Below are 18,399 nucleotides of genomic sequence, written 5' to 3'. Positions count from 1 at the left end.
TCTTTGAGGCCTTCGTTGGAATCGGGATTTCTGCATATAATGCTAGACAGAAGATTTCTGAGTAAGTTCTTTTTGTGGTGTGTGTTCAACACTGAGAGTTCAACTGTCCTTTGGACAGAGCAGATGTGAAACTCTATTTTTGTGGAATTCGCAAGTGGAGATTTCAAGCGCTTCGAGGCCAGTGGTAGAAAAGATATATCTTAGTATAAAAAGTTGACGGAATCATTCTCAGAAACTGCTTTGTGATGTGTGCGTTAAAATCACAGAGTTTCACCTTTCCTTTCATAGAGCAGTTGGGAAACACTCTTTTTGTAATGTCTGGATGTGGATATTTGGAACTCTTTGAGGCCTTCTTTGGAAATGGGTTTTCTGCATATAATGCTAGACAGATGAATTCTGAGTAACTTCTTTAGGTGGTGTGTATTCAACTCACAGATTTGAAATTTAGTTTATACAGAGCAGACATGAAACTCTATTTTTTTGGAATTTGCAAGTGGAGATTTCAAGCGCTTTGAGGCCAATGGTAGTAAAGATATATCTTCGTTTAAATAGTATACGCAATCATCCTCAGAAACTGCTTTGTGATGTGTGCGTTAAGCTCACAGCGTTTAACCTTTCTTTTCACAGAGCAGTTTGGAAACACTCACTTTGTAACATCTTCAAGTGCATATTTGGACCTCTTTGAGGACTTCATTGGAAACGGGATTTCTTTTTATAATGCTAGACAGAAGAATTCTCAGTAACTTCTGCTTGTTGTGTGTATTCAACTCACAGAGTTGAACGTTCCTTTAGAACGGGCAGATTGGAAACACTCTTCTTGTGGAATTTGCGAGTGGAGATTTCAAGCCCTTGGAGGTCAATGGTGAAAAGGAAATATCTTCGTATAAAAACTAGACAGAATTATTCTCAGAAATTACTTTGTGTTTTGTGCATTAAACTCACATACTTTAACCCTTCTTTTCATAGAGCAGTTCAGAAACACTCAATTTGTAAAATCTGCAAGTGGATATTTTGACCTCTTTGAGGCCTTCATTGTAAACGGGATTTCTTCATGTAATGCTAGACAGAAGAATTCTCAATAAGTTCTTTTTGTGTGTGTGTATTCAACTGACAGAGTTGAACGTTCCTTTAGACAGAGCAGATTTGGAACACTCTTTTTCTGGAATTTGCTAGTGGAGATTTCAAGCACTTTGAGGCCAATGGTAGAAACCGAAATATCTTTGTATAAAAATGAGACAGAATCCTCAGAAACTACCTTGGTATGTGTGTGTTCAACTCACAAAGTTTAACCTTTCTTTTCTTAGAGCAGTATGGAAACACTCTGTTTTTAATGTCTGCAAGTGGATATTTTGAACTGTTTGAGGCCTTCATTGGAAATGGGATTTCTTCATATAATGCTAGACAGAGGAATTCTCAGTATCTTCTTTGTGTGTGTGTGTCTTCAACTCAAAGAGTTGAAACTTCCTTTAGACAGAGCAGGTTGGAAACACTTTTTCTGCGGAATTTTCATGAGGAGATTTCAAGTGCTTTGAGGCCAATGGTAGAAAAGGAAATATCTTCGTATAAAAACTAGACAGAATCATTCTCAGAAACTTCTTTGTGATGTCTGCATTCCACTCACAGAGTTTAACCTTTCTTTTCATAGAGAAATTTGGAAACACTCAGTTTGTCAAGTCTGCAAAAGGATATTTCCGCCTCTTTGATGTCTTCATTGGAAACGGGATTTCTTTTTATAATGCTAGACAGAAGATTTCTCAGCAACTTCTTTTGTTGTGTGTATTCAACTCACAGAGTTGAGGCTTTCTGCCGAAAGAACAGATTGGAAACACTCTTTTTGTGGAATTTGCAAGTGGAGATTTCAAGCGCTTGGAGGTCAACGGTGGAAAAGGAAATATTTTCGTACAAAAACTAGTCAGAATCATTCTCAGAAATTACTTTGTGATGTGTGCGTTAAACTCACAGAGTGTAACCCTTCTTTTCATACAGCAGTTTGGAAATACTCTATTTGTTAAGTTTTCAAGTGGATATTTGGACGTCTTTGAGGCCTTCGTTGGAAACGGGATTTCCTCATAAAATGCTAGTCAGAAGAATTCTCAGTAACTTCTCTGTGTGTGTGTCTTCATCTCACAGTGTTGAACCTTCCTTTAGACACAGCAGGTTGGAAACACTCTTTTTGCGTAATTTTCTGGTGGAGATTTCAAGCGCGTTGAGGCCTTTGATATAAAAGGAAATAACTTCGTATAAAAATAGACAGAATCATTCTCTGAAACTGCTTTGTGATGTGTGCGTTCAACTCACATGGTTTAAACTTTCTTTTCATGGAACAGTTTGGAAACACTCTTTTTGAAGGATCTGCAAGTGGATATTTGGACCTCTTTGAGGCCTTCGATGGAAACGGGAATTCTTCATATAATGCTAGACAGAAGAATTCTCAGTAACTTCTTTTGTTTGTGTATTGAACTCACAGAGTTGAACTTTCCTTTTGGCAGAGCAGATTTGAAACTCTTTTTTTGTGGAATTTGTTAGTGGAGATTTCAAGCGCTTTGAGGCCAATGGTAGAAAAGGATATATCTTCGTATAAAAACTAGATGGAATCATTCTCAGAAACTGCTTTGTGATGTGTGCATTAAACTCACAGAGTTTAACCTTCCTTTTCATGGAGCAATTTGGAAACACTCAGTTTGTAAAGTCTGCAACTGGATATTTTGACCTCCTTGAGGCCTTCTTTGTAAACGGGATTTCTTCATGTAATGCTTGACAGAAGAATTCTCAGTGAATTCTTTCTCTGTGTGTGTGTATTCAACCCACAGAGTTGAACGTTGCTTCAGACAGAGCAGATTGTTAGTACTCTTTTTGTGGAATTTGCAAGTGGAGATTTCAAGCGCTTTGAGGACAATGGTAGAAAAGGATTTATCTTCGTATAAAAACTAGACAATATCATTCTCAGAAACTACTTTGGCCTGTGTGTGTTCAATTCACAAAGTTTAACCTCTCTTTTTCATAGAGCAGTTTGGAAATACTCTGTTTGTAATGTCTGCAAGTGGATATTTAGAACTCTTTGAGGCCTTCTTTGGAAAAGGGATTTCTTCATATAATGCTAGACAGAAGATTTCTCAGTAACTTCTGTGTGTGTGTGTTTATTGAGCTCACAGTTTTGAACCTTCCTGTAGACAGAGCAGGTTGGAAACACTCTTTTTGCGGAATTTTCATGTAGAAATTTCAAATGCTTTGAGGCCAATGATAGAATAGGAAATACCTTCGTATAAAAATGAGACAGAATCATTCTCAGAAAGTACTTTGTGATGTTTGCGTTCAAGTCACAGATTTTAACCCTTCTTTTCATAGAGCAGTTTAGAAACACTCTGTTTGTAAAGTCTGCAAATGGATATTTGGACGTCTTTGAGGCCTTCCTTGGAAAGGGGATTTCTTCATATAATTCTAGACAGAAGAATTCTCAATAACTTCTTTGTGTTGTGTGTATTCAACTCAGAGTGGAACGTTCGTTTAGACAGAGGAGATTTGAAACTCTCTTTCTGAGAAAGTTTCAGGTGGAGAATTGAAGTGCTTTGGGCCAATGGTAGAAATGATATATCTTCGTATAAAAACTAGACGGAACGATTCTCAGAAACTACTTTGTGATGTGTGTGTTCAACTCACAGAGTTCAACCTTTCTTTTCATAGAGCTGTTTGGAAACACTCTGTTTGTGAAGTCTGCAAGTGGATATTTGGAAGTCTTTGAGGCCTTCCTTGGAAACGGGATTTCTTCATATAAAATTAGACAGAAGAATTCTGAGAAACTTCTTTGTGATGTTTGCATTCAACTCAGAGTATTGAACATTACTTTATAAAGAGCAGTTTTCAAACACTCTTTTTGTAGAACTTCCAAGTGCATACTTAGATTGCTTTGAAGCCCGTGATAGACAACGAAGTATCTTCATGTAAAAACTAGACTGAATCGTTCGCAGAAACAACGTTGTGATCTGTGCATTCAACTCACAGAGTTCAACCTTTCTTTCTATAGAGCAGTTATGAAACACTCTCTTTGTAGAATTTGCAAGGGTGTATTTAGTGGGCTTTGAGGCCTACGGTAGAAAAGGAAGTATCTTACCATAGAAACTAGACAGAAGCACTCTCCAAAACTAAGTTGTGATGTTTGCATTCAACCCCCAGAGTTCAAAATTCCTTTTGATAGAGCAGTTTTGAAACACTCTTTTTGTAGAATCTGCAAGTGGATATTTGGACCTCTTTGAGGCCTTCTTTGGAAACGGGATTTCTTCATATAATGCTAGACAGAAGAATTCTCAGTAACTTCTGTGTGTGTGTGTACTCAGCTCACAGAGTTGAATGTTCCTATAGACAGAGCAGGTTGGACACGTTCTTTTTGCGGAATTTTCAAGTGGAGATTTCAAGCGCTTTGAGGCCGATGATAGAAAAGGAAATACCTTCCTATAAAAACGAGACAGAATCATTCTCAGAAACTGCTTTAGGATGTGTGTGTCCAACTCGCAGAGTTTAACCTTTCTTTTCATAGAGCAGTTTGGAAACACTCTTTTTGCAGATTCTGCAAGAGGATATTTGGACCTCTTTGAGGCCTTCATTGGAAACAGGATTTCTTCATATAATGCTAGACAGAAGAATTCTCAGTAACTTCTTTTTGTGGTGTGTATTCAATTCAGAGAGTTGAACCTTCCTTTAGACAGAGCAGATTTGAAACTCTCTTTTTGTGGAATTCGCAAGTGGAGATTTCCAGCGCTTTGAGTCCAATGGTAGAAAAGGAACTCTCTTCGTATAAAAACTAGACGGAATCATTCTCAGAAACTGCTTTGTGATGTGAGGGTTAAACTCAGAGAGTTTAACCTTTCTTTTCATAGAGCAGTTTGTAAACACTCTGTTTGTAAAGTCTGCAAGTGGATATTTGGTAATCTTTGAGGACTTCTTTGGAAACGGGATTTCTTCATATAATGATAGACAGAAGAATTCTCAGTAACTTCTTTGTGTGTGTGTATTCAACTCAGAAAGTTGAACAGAGCAGATTGGAAACACTCTTTTTGCGGAATTTTCAGGTGGATATTTCAATCGCTTTGAGGCGAACGGAAGAAAAGGATATTTCTTCCAGTAAAAACTAGACGGAATCATTCTCAGAAACTGCTTTGTGATGTGTGCGTTCAACTTACAGAGTTTAGCCTTTCTTTTAATAGAGCAGTTTAGAAACACTCTTTTTGCAGAACCTGCAAGTGGATATTTGGACGTCTTTGTGGCCTTCATTGGAAACGTGATTCCTTCATATAAACCTAGAGAGAAGAATTCTGAGAAACTTCTTTGTGATGTGTGCATTCCACTCACAGGGTTGAAACTTTGTTTCAAAAGAGCAGTTTTCAAACACTCTTTTTGTAGAACTTCCAAGTGCATAATTAGAGTGCTTTGTAGCCTGCAGTAGACAACGAAGTAACTTCATGTAAAAACTAGACAGAATCATTCTCAGAAACCACATTGTGGTCTGTGCATTCAATTCACAGTGTTCAATATTTCTTTCCATAGAGCAGTTTTGAAACACTCTCTTTGTAGTATTTGCATGGGTGTATTTAGAGGGCTTTGATGCCAATGGTAGAAAAGGAAATATCTTCGTATAAAAATTAGAGGGGATCGTTCTCAGAAACTACTTTGTGATGTGTGCTTTCAACTAACAGAGTTTAACCATTCTTTTCATAGAGCAGTTTGGAAACACGCTGTTTGTGAAGTCTGCAAGTGGATATTTGGACCTCTTTGAGGCCTTTGTTGGAAACGGGATTTCTTTATATAAAATTAGACAGAAGAATTCTGAGAAACTTCTTTGTGATGTGTGCATTCAAGTCACTGAGTTGAACCTTACTTTTGAAAGAGCAGTTCTGAAACACTCTCTTCATAGAACTTCCAAGTGCATACTTAGAGTGCTTTGAAGCCTACGGAAGACAACAAAATGCCTTCATGTAAAAACTAGACAGAATCATTCTCAGAAACCACATTGTGATCTGAGCTTTCAACTCAGAGAGTTCAACCTTTCTTTCCATAGAGCAGTTATGAAGCACTCTCTTTATAGAATTTGCAAGGTTGTATTTAGAGGGCTTTGAGGCCTATGGTGGAAAAGGAAATATCTTACCAGAAAAACTAGACAGAAGCCTTCTCAGAAACTCAGTTGTGATGTTTGCATTGAACTCACAGAGTTCAACATTCCTTTTGATGGAGATGGTTTGAAACACTCTTTTTGCAGAATCTGCAAGTGGATATTTGGACCTCTTTGAGGCCTTCGTTTGAAACGGGATTTCTTCATATAATGCTAGACAGAAGACTTCTCAGTAACTTCTTGGTGTGTGTGTATTCAACTCACAGAGTTGAACCTTCCTTTAGACAGAGCAGATTGGAAGCACACTTTTTGCGGAATTTGCAAGTGGAGATTTCAAGCACTTTGAGGCCAATTGTAGAAAAGGAAATATCTTCGTATAAAAACTAGATGGAATCATTCTCAGAAAGTGCTTTGTGATGTGTGCATTCAACTCACTGTGTTTAACCTTTCTTTTCATGGAGCAGTTTGGAAACACTCTTTGTGTAAAGTGTGCAAATGGATATTTGGACGTCTTTGAGGGTTTCTTTGGAAATGGCATTTCTTATAAACCCTGACAGAAGAATTCTGAGAAATTTCTTTGTGATGTGTGCATTCATCTCACAGGGTTGAACGTTACTTTTGAAAGAGCAGTTTTCTAACTCTCTTTTTGTAGAGCTTCGAAGTGCATACTTAGAGTGCTTTGAAGCCTGCGGTAAACAACGAAATATCTTCATGTAAAAACTAGACAGTATCATTCTCAGAAACCACGTTGTGATCTGTGTGTTCAACTCACAGAGTTCAACCTTTCTTTCTGTAGAGCAGTTATGAAACACCCTCTTTGTAGAATTTGCAAGGGTGTATTTAGAGGGCTTTGATGCCTATGGTAAAAAAGGGAATATCATACCATAAAAATTAGACAAAAGCATTCTCAGAAATTAAGTTGTGATGCTTGCATTCAACTCACAGCGTTCAACATTCCTTTTAATAGAGTGGTTTTGAAATACTCTTTTTGCAGAATCTGCAAGTGGAGGTTTGGACCTCTTTGAGGCCTTCATTGGAAACGGGAATTCTTCATGTAATGCTAGACAGAAGAATTCTCAGTAACTTCTTCATGTTGTGTGTATTCAACTTACAGAGTTGAACCTTAATGTAGACAGAGCAGATTTCAAACACTTTTTTATGGAATTTGCAGGTGGAGATTTCAAGCTCTTTGATGCCATTGTAAGAAAAGGAAATGTCTTCATATAAAAACTAGTCAGAATCATTCTGAGAAACTACTTTGGGATGTGTGCGTTCAACTCACAATTTAACCTTCCTTTTCATAGAGCAGTTTGGAAACACTCTGTTTGTAAAGTCTGCAAGTGGATATTTGGACCTCTTTGAGGCCTTCTTTGAAAATGGGAATTCTTCATATAAGGTTAGACAGATGAATTCTCAGTAACTTCTTTTTGTGGTGTGTATTCAACTCACAGAGTTGAACTTTCCTTTAGACAGAGCAGATTTGAAACTCTATTTTTGTGGAATTTGCAAGTGGAGATTTCAAGCGCTTTGAGGCCAATGGTAGAAAACGATATATCTTCGTATAAAAACTAGAAAGAATCATTCTCAGAAACTGCTTTGTGATGTGTGCGTTAAACTCAGAGTTTAACCTTTCTTTTCATAGAGCAGTTTGGAAACACTCTGTTTGTAATGTCTGCAAGTGGATATTTGGACCTCTTTGAGGCCTTCGTTGTAAAAGGGATTTCTTCATGTAATGCTCGACAGAAGAATTCTCAGTGAATTCTTTCTGTGTGTGTGTATTCAACTCACAGAGTTGAATGTTCCTTTAGACAGAGCAGATTGGAAACAATCTTTTTGTGGAATTTGCAAGTGGAGATTTCAAGCGCTTTGATGCCAATGGTAGAGAAGGAAATATCTTCATATAAAAACTAGACAGAATCATTCTCAGAAACTACTTTGGTATGTGTGTGTTCAACTCACAAAGTTTAAACTTTCTTTTCATAGAGCAGTTTGGAAACACTCTGTTTGTAATGTCTGCAAGTGGATATTTGGAACTCTTTGAGGCCTTCGTTGGAAACGGTATTTCTTCATATAATGCTAGCCAGAAGAATTCTCAGTAACTTCTTTGTGTGTGTCTTCAACTCACAGAGTTGAACCTTCCTTTAGACCGAGCAGGTTGGAAACACTCTTTTTGCGGAATTTTCAGCCGGAGATTTCAAGCGCTTTGAGGCCAATGATAGAAAAGGAAATATCTTCGTATAAAAACTAGACAGAATCATTCTCAGAAACTACGTTGTGATGTGTGAGTTCAACTCTCAGAGTTTAACCTTTCTTTTCATAGAGCAGTTTGGAAACATTCTATTTGTAAAGTCTGCAAGTGGATATTTGGACCTCCTTGAGGCCTTCGTTGGAAACGGGATTTCTTTTTATAATGCTAGACAAAAGAATTCTCAGTAACTTCTTCTTGCTGTGTGTATTCAACTCACAGAGTTGAACATTCCTGCAGACAGAGCAGATTGGAAACATTCTTTTTGTGGAATTTGCAAGTGGAGATTTCAAGCGCTTGGAGGTCAATGGTGGAAAAGGAAATATCTTCGTATAAAAAGTAGACAGAATCATTCTCAGAAACTACTTTGTGATGTGCGCGTTCAACTCACAGAGTTTAAACTTTCTTTTCATAGAGCAGTTTGGAAACACTCTTTTTGCAGAATCGGCTGGTGGATATTTGGACCTTTTTGAGGCCTACATTTTAAAATACTGCACACTTTTGGACTGCTGAAGATCAAATAATCATAAGCAATATTTTTAGAAAGACATTCTATGTGACCAAATCATTAAAAAATGCCTATATATTCATTAGTTAATAGATGAAGAAGTGGCCAGCACTAGTTATATTGATAGACAGATAAGATCGAACTATATATAGACATAGATTTTTTTTTTTTGAGACAGAGTTTCATTCTTGTTGCCCAGGCTGGAGTGCAATGGCGCAATCTCGGCTCACTGCAGTCTCCACCTCCTGGGTTCAAGCAATTTTCCTGCCTCAGCCTCCTGTGTAGCTAGGATTACAGGCACCTGCCACCCAGCCTGGCTAATTTTTTGTATTTTTAGTAGAGACGAGGTTTCAACTAGTTGGCCAGGCTGGCGGGCCTCAGGTGATCTGCCCGCCTTGGCCTCCCAAAGTGCTAGGATTACAGGCCTGAGCCACCACACCCAGCCTGGTAATAGATATTGAGTGGTTTTTATCACTTATTTCAGAGTCCCTTGAGGTTCTTTTTTAGAAATGCAGATTCTCAGGGTGCACCCTCAGTCATATAAAATCAGACTTTATTTGCAAGTACACCGGGTGAGTTTTATGTCTTCTAAAGTTTGAAAACCATGGGTCCAGGTACTTCTGTTGTGGAAGCTTGAAGCCTTTTTTAGCTTAGCAGCCATACCAGGCAGTCAACTTATGATTAAGCTTGTGGCCAAGTAAAACTCCCAGGGATTTGTCTGCAAATTTCCAGGTTCTAGCATTTGTCTCTTAATTAGTTGGTTTTCATTAGCTTAAATGCAAAACTTTATTTCTGTTAAGTTGTATCTTGTTATCCCAGTGCTTTATGTTATTATTTTGTTTCTAAGTTCAACTCTGTCAGTCCAGAAATATTATACTTAGCACTCAATGTACTCATTAATTGTTGGACATTTACTTATTCCGTTTTTAAAAAGTAATAAACTTGATTTTTTAGAACTGTTTTAGGTTCACAGCAAAATCGTGTGGGAAGTTCAGAGTTCCCATATACCTCCATGCCCCAACATACACACAACCTCCGTTGCTGTCAGTATCCCACACCACACTGGTACATGTGTTACAATTGATGAACCTACATTGACAAATCCTTATCATCCAAAGCCCATAGTTTACAAGAGTTCATTGTGTATTTTGCATAACAGTACTTTATCAGATTTGTCTTTTGCAAATGTTTTCTCCCCATCTGTGCTTCTGTTCTTTTCTCTCTTTTTTCACCTTTTGGGATTTCATTTACACACACGTTATACCTTTTATAGTTGTCCCATAGTTCTTAGGTATTGTATTTTGTTTTGTTTTGTTTTTGTCTTTTTTCTCTTTGCTTTTTAGTTTCAGAAGTTTCTATTTGTCACATCCACAAGATCCAAGAATTTTCCCCAGTCATGTCCAGTCTACTGATGAACCCATTGAAGACATTCTTCATTTCTGTTACAGTGTTTTTGATCACTAGCATTTCTTTTTTGTTCTTAGAATTTTCATGTCTCTGCTAACTGGTTATTCCAACACATTTATTGAATAGGGAGTCCTTTCTCCATTGCCTATTTTTATTGACTTTGTTGAAGGTCAGATAGTTGTAGGTATGCTGTCTTATTTCTGATTCTCTATTCTGTTTCATTAGTCTATGTGTCGGTTACTGTTTTGGTTACAATGGCCTTATAGTATAGTTTGGAGTTAGGTAGAGTGATGCCTCTGGCTTTGTTCCTTTTGCTTAGGATTGCTTTGGTCATTTAGTCTCTTTTTTAGTTCCATATGAATTTTAGAATAGTTGTTTTCTTATTCTGTGAAAAATGACATTGGTAGTTTGATAGAAATAGCATTGAATCTGTACATTACTTAGGGTGGTATGGCCATTTTAATGATATTGATTCTTCCAATCCATGAGCATGGAATGTTTTTCTGTTTGTGTTGTCTCTGATTTCTTTCAGCAGCATTTTGTAGTTCTTCTTATAGAGATCTTTCACTTCCTTGCTTAGATGTATTCCTAAATATTTTATTTATTTATTTCTTGGTGGCTACTGTAAACAGAATTGTGTTTTTGATTTGGCTCTCAGCTTGAACATTGTTGGTATGTAGAAATGGTACTGATTTTTAAGGCTGGTCGTGGTGGATCATGCCTGTAATCCCAACACTTTGGGAGGCCAACACAGCTAGATCACTTGAGGTCAGGAGTTCAAGACCAGCCTGGCCAACATGGTGAAACCTCATTTCTACTAAAATTAAAAAGCCAAACAAAAATTAGCCAGGCGTGGTGTTGTGCACCTGTAATTCCAGCTATTCAGGAGGCAGAGGTTGCAGTTGGCTGAGATGGCACCACTGCACCAGGTGACAGAGTGAGACTCTGTCTCAAAAAAAAGAAAAGCTACTGATTTTTGTATATTAATTTTGTATCCTGAAACTTTGCTGAAGTCATTGATTAATTCCAGGAGACTTTTTGGTGCATTCTTTAGGGTTTTCTAGGTATAGAATCATATCATCAGCAAAGAAAGATAGTTTGACTTCTTTTCCTATTTGGATGGCTTTTATTTCTTTCTTTTGCCTGATTGCTCTGGGTAGGACTCCCAGTAGTATTTTGAGTAAGAGTGGGGAGAGTGGGCATCCTTGTCTTGTTCCCATTCTCAAGGGAAATGGTTTGAGCTTTGGCCCATTCAGTATGGTGTTGGTTGTGGGTTTCTCTTAGATAGTTCTTATTATTTTGAGGTATATTCCTTTGGTATCTAGTTTTTTGAGGGTTTTTATCATGAAGGAATATTGGATTTTTTTTTTTTTTTTTTTTTTTTTTTTGGAGATGGAGTCTCACTCTGTTTCCCAGGCTTGAATGCAGTGGTGCAATCTGGGCTCACTGCAAGCTCCGCCTCCTGGGTTCATGCCATTCTCCTGACTCAGCCTCCTGAGTAGCTGGGACTACAGGTGCCTGCCACCGTGCCCAGCTAATTTTTTATATTTTTAGTCGAGATGGGGTTTCACCGTGGTAGCCAGGATGATCTTGATCTCCTGATCTCGTGATCTGCCTGCCTCGCCTTCCAAAGTGCTGGGATTACAGGCATGAGCCACCATGCTTGGCCAGGATATTGGATTTTATTGAAAGCTTTTTCTATTGAGATGATATGGTTTTTGTTTTTAATTCTGTTTATGTGGTGAATCACTTTTATTGATTTGCATATGTTGAGTCAGACTTGCATCCCAGAAATAAAGCCTATTTGATCATGGTGAATTCGTTTTTTGATGTGCTGCTGGATTCAGTTTGCTAGTATTTTGTTGAGGATTTTTGATTCTATGGTCATCAGAGATATTGGCCAGAAGTTTTCCTTTTTTCATTGTGTCTCGGCCAGATTTTGGTATCAGGGTGATGCTGGCTTCATAAATTGAGTTAATGGGGGATTACCCCCTAATCAGTTTTTTGGAATAGTTTTGGTAGGATTGGTACCGATTCTTCTTTGTACATCTGGTAGAATTTGGCTGTGAATCTACCTGGTCCAGGGCTTTTTCTGGTTGATAGGTTTTTTATTCCAGATTCAATTTCAGACCTCATTATTGGTCTGTTCAGATTTTCACTTTCTTCCTGCTTCAGTCACAGAAGGTTGTGTGTTTCCTGGAACTTAGTCATTTCCTCTAGATTTTCTAATTTGTGAAAAATACACAATTATTAACTTACAAATCTATCATCTGTATGACTGAAAAAAAGACTTTTCTGTATTAAATTTTTAATAAGCATTTTGACTTACCATTGCAGTTTGTTAAAATATCTAAAATTTTCTAGATTTTGTCCTAAAACAGCTTTTGTATTTCAAATTCTTCTGTATTCCTATTTATGTGAATATTTCTAGTGGTCTTTCATTTTTTTCATGAAATAATATAACGATGACACATATCCACCATAAATTGTTTTTCTATGAAATAGTTTATTTTTTCATCGCATTTCCATCCATGATTCTTTTACATTTTCATAGATTCTACGCTTTAGGAAATAGGCATATAATTTACATTTGAAAATGATGTTGAATTTTTTTCTTTCTCAGAGTTTGCATGTTTTTCATTTTGTTTATCTATCTTCCTTCTCTCATATGCCTTTTATATAATTTTTAGAGTAGAATATGAGAAGATTGTTAAAGTTTTAAAATAAACTATTACACAGCTATTTTGTGATTATTTGTGCTTGTTAGCAAGGAGCATAATTAAAGCTGTTTTCCCTCTTCCTGTTGAATGGACATCTTAGCCTGAGAATGCTGCAATGTTTTATGTAACTCTTGAGCCTGGAGTGCCCTGATAACCACACAGCTAAGTAATCATTTAGATGAAAAGGGGAAAGCAGTTGCACCCATGGGCAATTACCTTTTTTTATTAATAAGCTGTTAGACAATTAAGGGGAGCTTAGATGGTCTCTCGAGTGTGGTATTGTACTAAGTTGTGGGTAAATAACCTTGTTTGTGTGCTGGCTTATTTTTTTGTTGTCAGGGTGCCCATTCCGTCACAGTGATCCAGAGCTGCTGAAGCAAAAGTTGCAGTCATACAAGATCTCTCCTGGAGGGATAAGCCAGGTAGGTCATATTCTTCTCTCTGCATCTGCAGTAATGAGGCCTTAGACAGATCTGTAGGTTTTATTTAATGTTCTTGCAGTGATGCTGTGTACTAGTTGTCAGGCCTCACACCAGACATCTTATCTTCAAGATGAATTAAGTTAAAACCTTGACTTATCTGGTTTAGACTCTTGGGAAATTCTAGTTCTTCTGTCTGCTAAGCTGCATTTTTATTTTTCCTAGTCATAAAGGAAGCTGGAAACCTTCCTCCACACCTCAGTTTGTTTTACTATCTCAACTGGGGACTACATCTTTAAAAATAAAATTTTTGAGCAATGCATGGAAGCTTATTAATGAAGCTGAAAATTAATGACAGCATATTGCAGTTTGGGAAATTGTTTTCTGAGCAGATGATAATGTAGTACATACTGGCTGAATGTTCTGATAGGCATCAGTTATTTCTGTGTTTAATCTACACTTCTGATGGTAGATCAAATAGTTTGTCAAAATACTTTGTCATATGAACAATGGAAACGCTCAGATTGTAAAATCAAATGTTAAACAGTACATTTTTTAGTAGTAGTAACTCTACCTTTAAAAAATTAATATTGTGACATAGCAAAGACTATTTTCTATAGTGTGCTTTCAAGTTGACTGGAATTTTGAAGGAATAGGGGAAGAGCTTCTGCTTCCTTAGCTTAAGAAGAACATTATATATTTTAGAGTTAGAACATCTAAATCATCATACATCTTTAAACTGTTATTTTTATTTAAAGAAAATTGTTACTCTAGACAACTTTACAGCTGCTTCTGTGTCCAAAGTTCAGATAACAAATCTTACATAGTTTTTTAGTACTTTGATCAAAGCAGTGTTCAAAGTGCCATAGAGTATGCAAGGAAGAATCAGATATAAATCCTGCTCCCACAAAACCAGTGTCTGAAAAAAAAAAACATAAACCAAGTGTCATGAGAGGTACACATAGACTGTTTTGGGTCTTCTGATGAGGGAAAGACTATAACCAGCTGAAGAGGTCAAGGAACCCTTTATGGAAGAGATGCCCTTTGAATTAGGCCTTGCACGAAGTTTGGGAATTAGGGAGAGAGAATGCACAAATGAAAGACTATAGGAGTATTAAGATTTCAAGCTTAGGATAATGGTGGCACCAATACATAAATACTAATAGGTAACTTAAAGGAAGTATAGTTGGTTTCGGTTTGAGTGACTTAATTTTAGTGGTTATAAACTGCTGCTAACATATTTGATAAGGAATCTAGAAATAAAGAATTAGTGGCTTTTTTTAAAGCAATCATAAAGGATCACCTTTTTGAAAACAATACAAGTTCTTAATGTATCTATGTTAACATATTGTGTCTGCATTTAAATGGTATTGATGTGGATTTAGGGCATTAGATAATTTAGGACTAGAAATCTGATGGTCTTTTCAGTTAGAATTGTAGCATAGGTAGAAAGCCATTCTCTTTTTTGGAGTCCTAGGATGTGACATGCCATGGTCCATAGGTAGGAAGTCAGTGGTAGAACCAAAAATTGAAGCCAGGCTTTCTGACTCTTAAGATTTTTTTTTTTTCCCCTGAACTCCACTCTACTTTAGAGCTTATTATCATGAGTTTCCTGGAGGGAGAGAAGAGGTAGGGTGTCAAAAGCTGTGTTTGAAAACGTAATCTTGGCTAATCCTTCTCTTTGTCAAGCATTAAAAGGAGGTGGGATCAATGAAGACTGAACAGAAATGGGGAGAGAGGGAGAAAATACATTAGGGTAGTGAAGTATCACAAAAGTCAAGGAGAAAATTTTGAGAAGAGAATAAGTTCCACAGAGTCCCTTGTAGCAGAGATTTCTTTTCATGGAGAGAACTAAGAAAAGGTGGTTGGATATGCTGAGAGGATTATTTGACTTGACTTTGGTGAGGTGTCAGTAAAATGGTGGAAACCAAAAGCAAGATTATACTTGCTTAAAAAATTAATGAAAGACAATAAATAACCTTTCCAAAAAATGTGTCAGGCCAGGTGCAGTGGCTTGTACCTGTAATGCTAGCACTTAGTAGGGAGGCTGAGGCAGGCAGATTGCTGAGCCCAGGCATTCAAGACCAGCCTGGGCAACATGGCAAAAACCTGTCTCTACAAAATATTAGCAGGTGTGGTGGCATGCAACTGTAGCCTCAGCTACTCAGGAGGCAGTGGTGGAAGAATCACCTGAGCCCAAGAAGTTGAGCCTCCAGGGAGCCGTGATCATGCCACTGCACTCCAGCATTGGCAATGGAGTGAGACCCTGTCTCAAGAAAAAAAAAAAAGTGCCAGTAAAGGGGATGCTATAGTGGTATTAGCTTAAGCATCATTGTTCATTTCTGGGTTTAAGACCTGAGCCTATCTGTAGAAAGAGGAGGAGAAGAAAGAACTGTCAGAGAGGGTGGGCTTGATGAAGATATAAAAGAAAGAAAATATCTCTCTAACCAAGCAGAATTAAGTTCTCTTTCCTTTATACCATGACTGGATTGTACATGCCTTTGCTCTTAACATTTGTTACACTTGATTGTAATTATTTGTTTACCTGTTCATCTTTCCCAATTGTTTGTGAGTTTCCTGAAAGGAGGACTGGATTTTTACTTAACTTTCTGTCTCATGGTAATCCAATGAGTTACACTTGTTAGGTGCTTTAAAAATGTTGGAAGAGTGAATGGGCATATTTAGGTATGAGGTGGTTGCTACAGTATGCATGGTGGTATGCAGAGAGAGGCAAATAGGAACTCAAAGACACAAGTGAAAAAGTAACTTATTGGAGGAAGGACGATATGTACTTGAACCAAAGAATGGTGACAGAGAAAGTCATACCCCTCAGCAATGTGGGAACATAGAGGAAATAGTTAAGACACAGCAAAGGGAAGTTGATGGAGTGTATCAACTGGTCTTACTCTTCCTTGTAAATAAAGTAAGGTCATCAGCTGGAGAGTAAAGGGGTTATGAATGATATTCTGGTTATAGAAAATGTTAGAAACTACCACCAACAAATGTGATAGGGAATCTAGAAGAAATTAGAGGCGTTTTTTAGCAGTCATAAAGAATCACCTTTAAAAAAAAATCTTAATATACTAACATTATCTCAAGAAAATTAATGTTTATAGTTAATAGTAATGACCATATTTGTATACTCTTTGCTTTTGACTCCACTGTATTTCTCCATTTGCCCTTGATCCATAAGGATACTCCTTACTTAGCTGAAGCTGGTTAGTAATTTTCACATTACCCTTTAGACCTGCATTGTAACCTTTTATCTGAGATGAACACAGATGTATAGTGCATGCCAGCAAGCTGTAAATAATATCTTGCTTTTATATGATGTCTTTATTGAGTGGATCTCACTAGAGTGAAGCAGCTGGTGGACTGTATTCTAAAGGGCAGAGAGTTAATGAATGAAAATGCCATGTAAAACATTTTGATAAGGTTGAATTTTGCAGGTTGGCCTAAGTGCAGATTAGATCTTGAAAACTCCAAGCGTACATTAAAATATTGAATGAGAGTTAAGAAAAACATCATTAAAATGTACGTAAGGTAGAACTCCATGTGGTTATTTTTTATCTCAGAGAAAACTACTTGAAAAAGATAACTTCAACTATAGGAAATAGATTTTTTTTTTAATTTTTGGAGACAGAGTCTTGCTCTGTCTTCCAGGCTGGAGTGCAATGGCGCAATCTCTGCTCACTGCAAACTCCATCTCCTGGGTTCAAGTGATTCTCCCACCTCAGCATCCCAAGTAGCTGGGATTACAGGCACCCTCCATCATGTCCAGCTAATTTTTGTATTTTTGTAGAGATGGGGTTTCACCATGTTGGCCAGGCCAGTTTTAAACTCCTGACCTTGGGTGATCCACCTGCCTCGGCCTCCCACAGTGCTGGGATTACAGGCATGAGCCACCACGCCTGGCCAAGAAATAGATGTTTTAAATAATCAGAATGTTGGTGATCAGAAAAGAGATCATTGTGACTCAGCTGGTGTTGCTGATTTTTTTTATAAAGCATACTTACAGGATCACATTTCATTTTCCTTTTTAATTAACCTTAATAGTGTTACAAAATCACTGAAAATTAATGAGCTTGGTATCCAGCTTAGGAAACAGCAATTAAACAACAGAATATGGCCAAAGAAAATGGGTACCCCTGCATTTATTCTCCTCTCCTCCCCGAAAAGAGAAATACACAGCAGTCAATTCACCAACATGATAAAAAAATTATAAATATTTATGCCCCAACAACATAGCTTCAAAATACATGAATTAATAATAGAGAACTGAAAAGAGAACTAGACAAATCCACAGTTACATTTGGAGACTTCAGCACTCCTCTTAAAAATTAACAGAAGAAGCAGGCAGAAAGTCAGGAAGGATATAGAAGCCTTGAACAATACTGTCAACCAACTTTACCTAATTAACATCTGTAGAACATGTTACCCAACAACAGGAGACATGAAATAGTAACCCAGGTAGATCATAGTCTAGGTCTTTAAAATCCATTACAAATGTAAATAATTTGAAATCCTATAAAGTAGGATTTAAAGCAGAGCAATAAAGCAAGAAAAACAAAAGATTAGAAAAGAAGAAAGAAAACCTTTTTCTTTTCTCAAAGTGATTATCAGTGTAAAAAATCTCAAAGAACCTAGCAAGATGCTACTGTAACTAGTAGGTGGAAGGATACTTACTCAATATACAAAAATCAATTCTATTTCTTACAGTGAACAATTGGAAATTAAACATTTCAAAAAGTATTAGTTTGCTGCAAACATAATTGTGGCTTTTACTGCAAATGCTTTTGTAGCAACCTAATACCATATACAGCAGTACCAGAAATCCAAAATATACATGAGATCTTTATATGAAAGACTGATGAAAATGAAAAAGTGGAGACATATATTTCCTGATTTCAAAACTTACTGAAAACTATTGTAATTAAGATGGTGTGGTATTAGGGAAATGATGAAGACAGATTAATTGGACAGAATAGAGTTCAGAAATA

The 18,399-nt window shown here is 37.1% G+C and overlaps 1 protein-coding gene across 1 annotated transcript in view; it reads left to right on the top strand.

The window, feature by feature from the left end:
* The first annotated feature begins 9,457 nt into the window (after positions 1-9,457).
* The window catches only part of LOC129397513 (DNA primase large subunit-like), a 50,248-nt gene continuing 41,306 nt past the window's right edge, over positions 9,458-18,399 (top strand). The window contains exons 1-2 of the mRNA XM_055110860.2: positions 9,458-9,467; positions 13,320-13,402. Coding sequence (XP_054966835.1) covers positions 9,458-9,467; positions 13,320-13,402 — 93 coding nt within the window. The remainder of the gene's footprint in view (positions 9,468-13,319; positions 13,403-18,399) is intronic.

This window comes from Pan paniscus, chromosome 2 (genome assembly GCF_029289425.2).
Source record: "Pan paniscus chromosome 2, NHGRI_mPanPan1-v2.0_pri, whole genome shotgun sequence".
In the NCBI taxonomy this organism is placed as follows: domain Eukaryota; kingdom Metazoa; phylum Chordata; class Mammalia; order Primates; family Hominidae; genus Pan; species Pan paniscus.
Note: the sequence above shows the minus strand (reverse complement) of the source record. Positions and strands in the feature narration are given on the sequence as shown.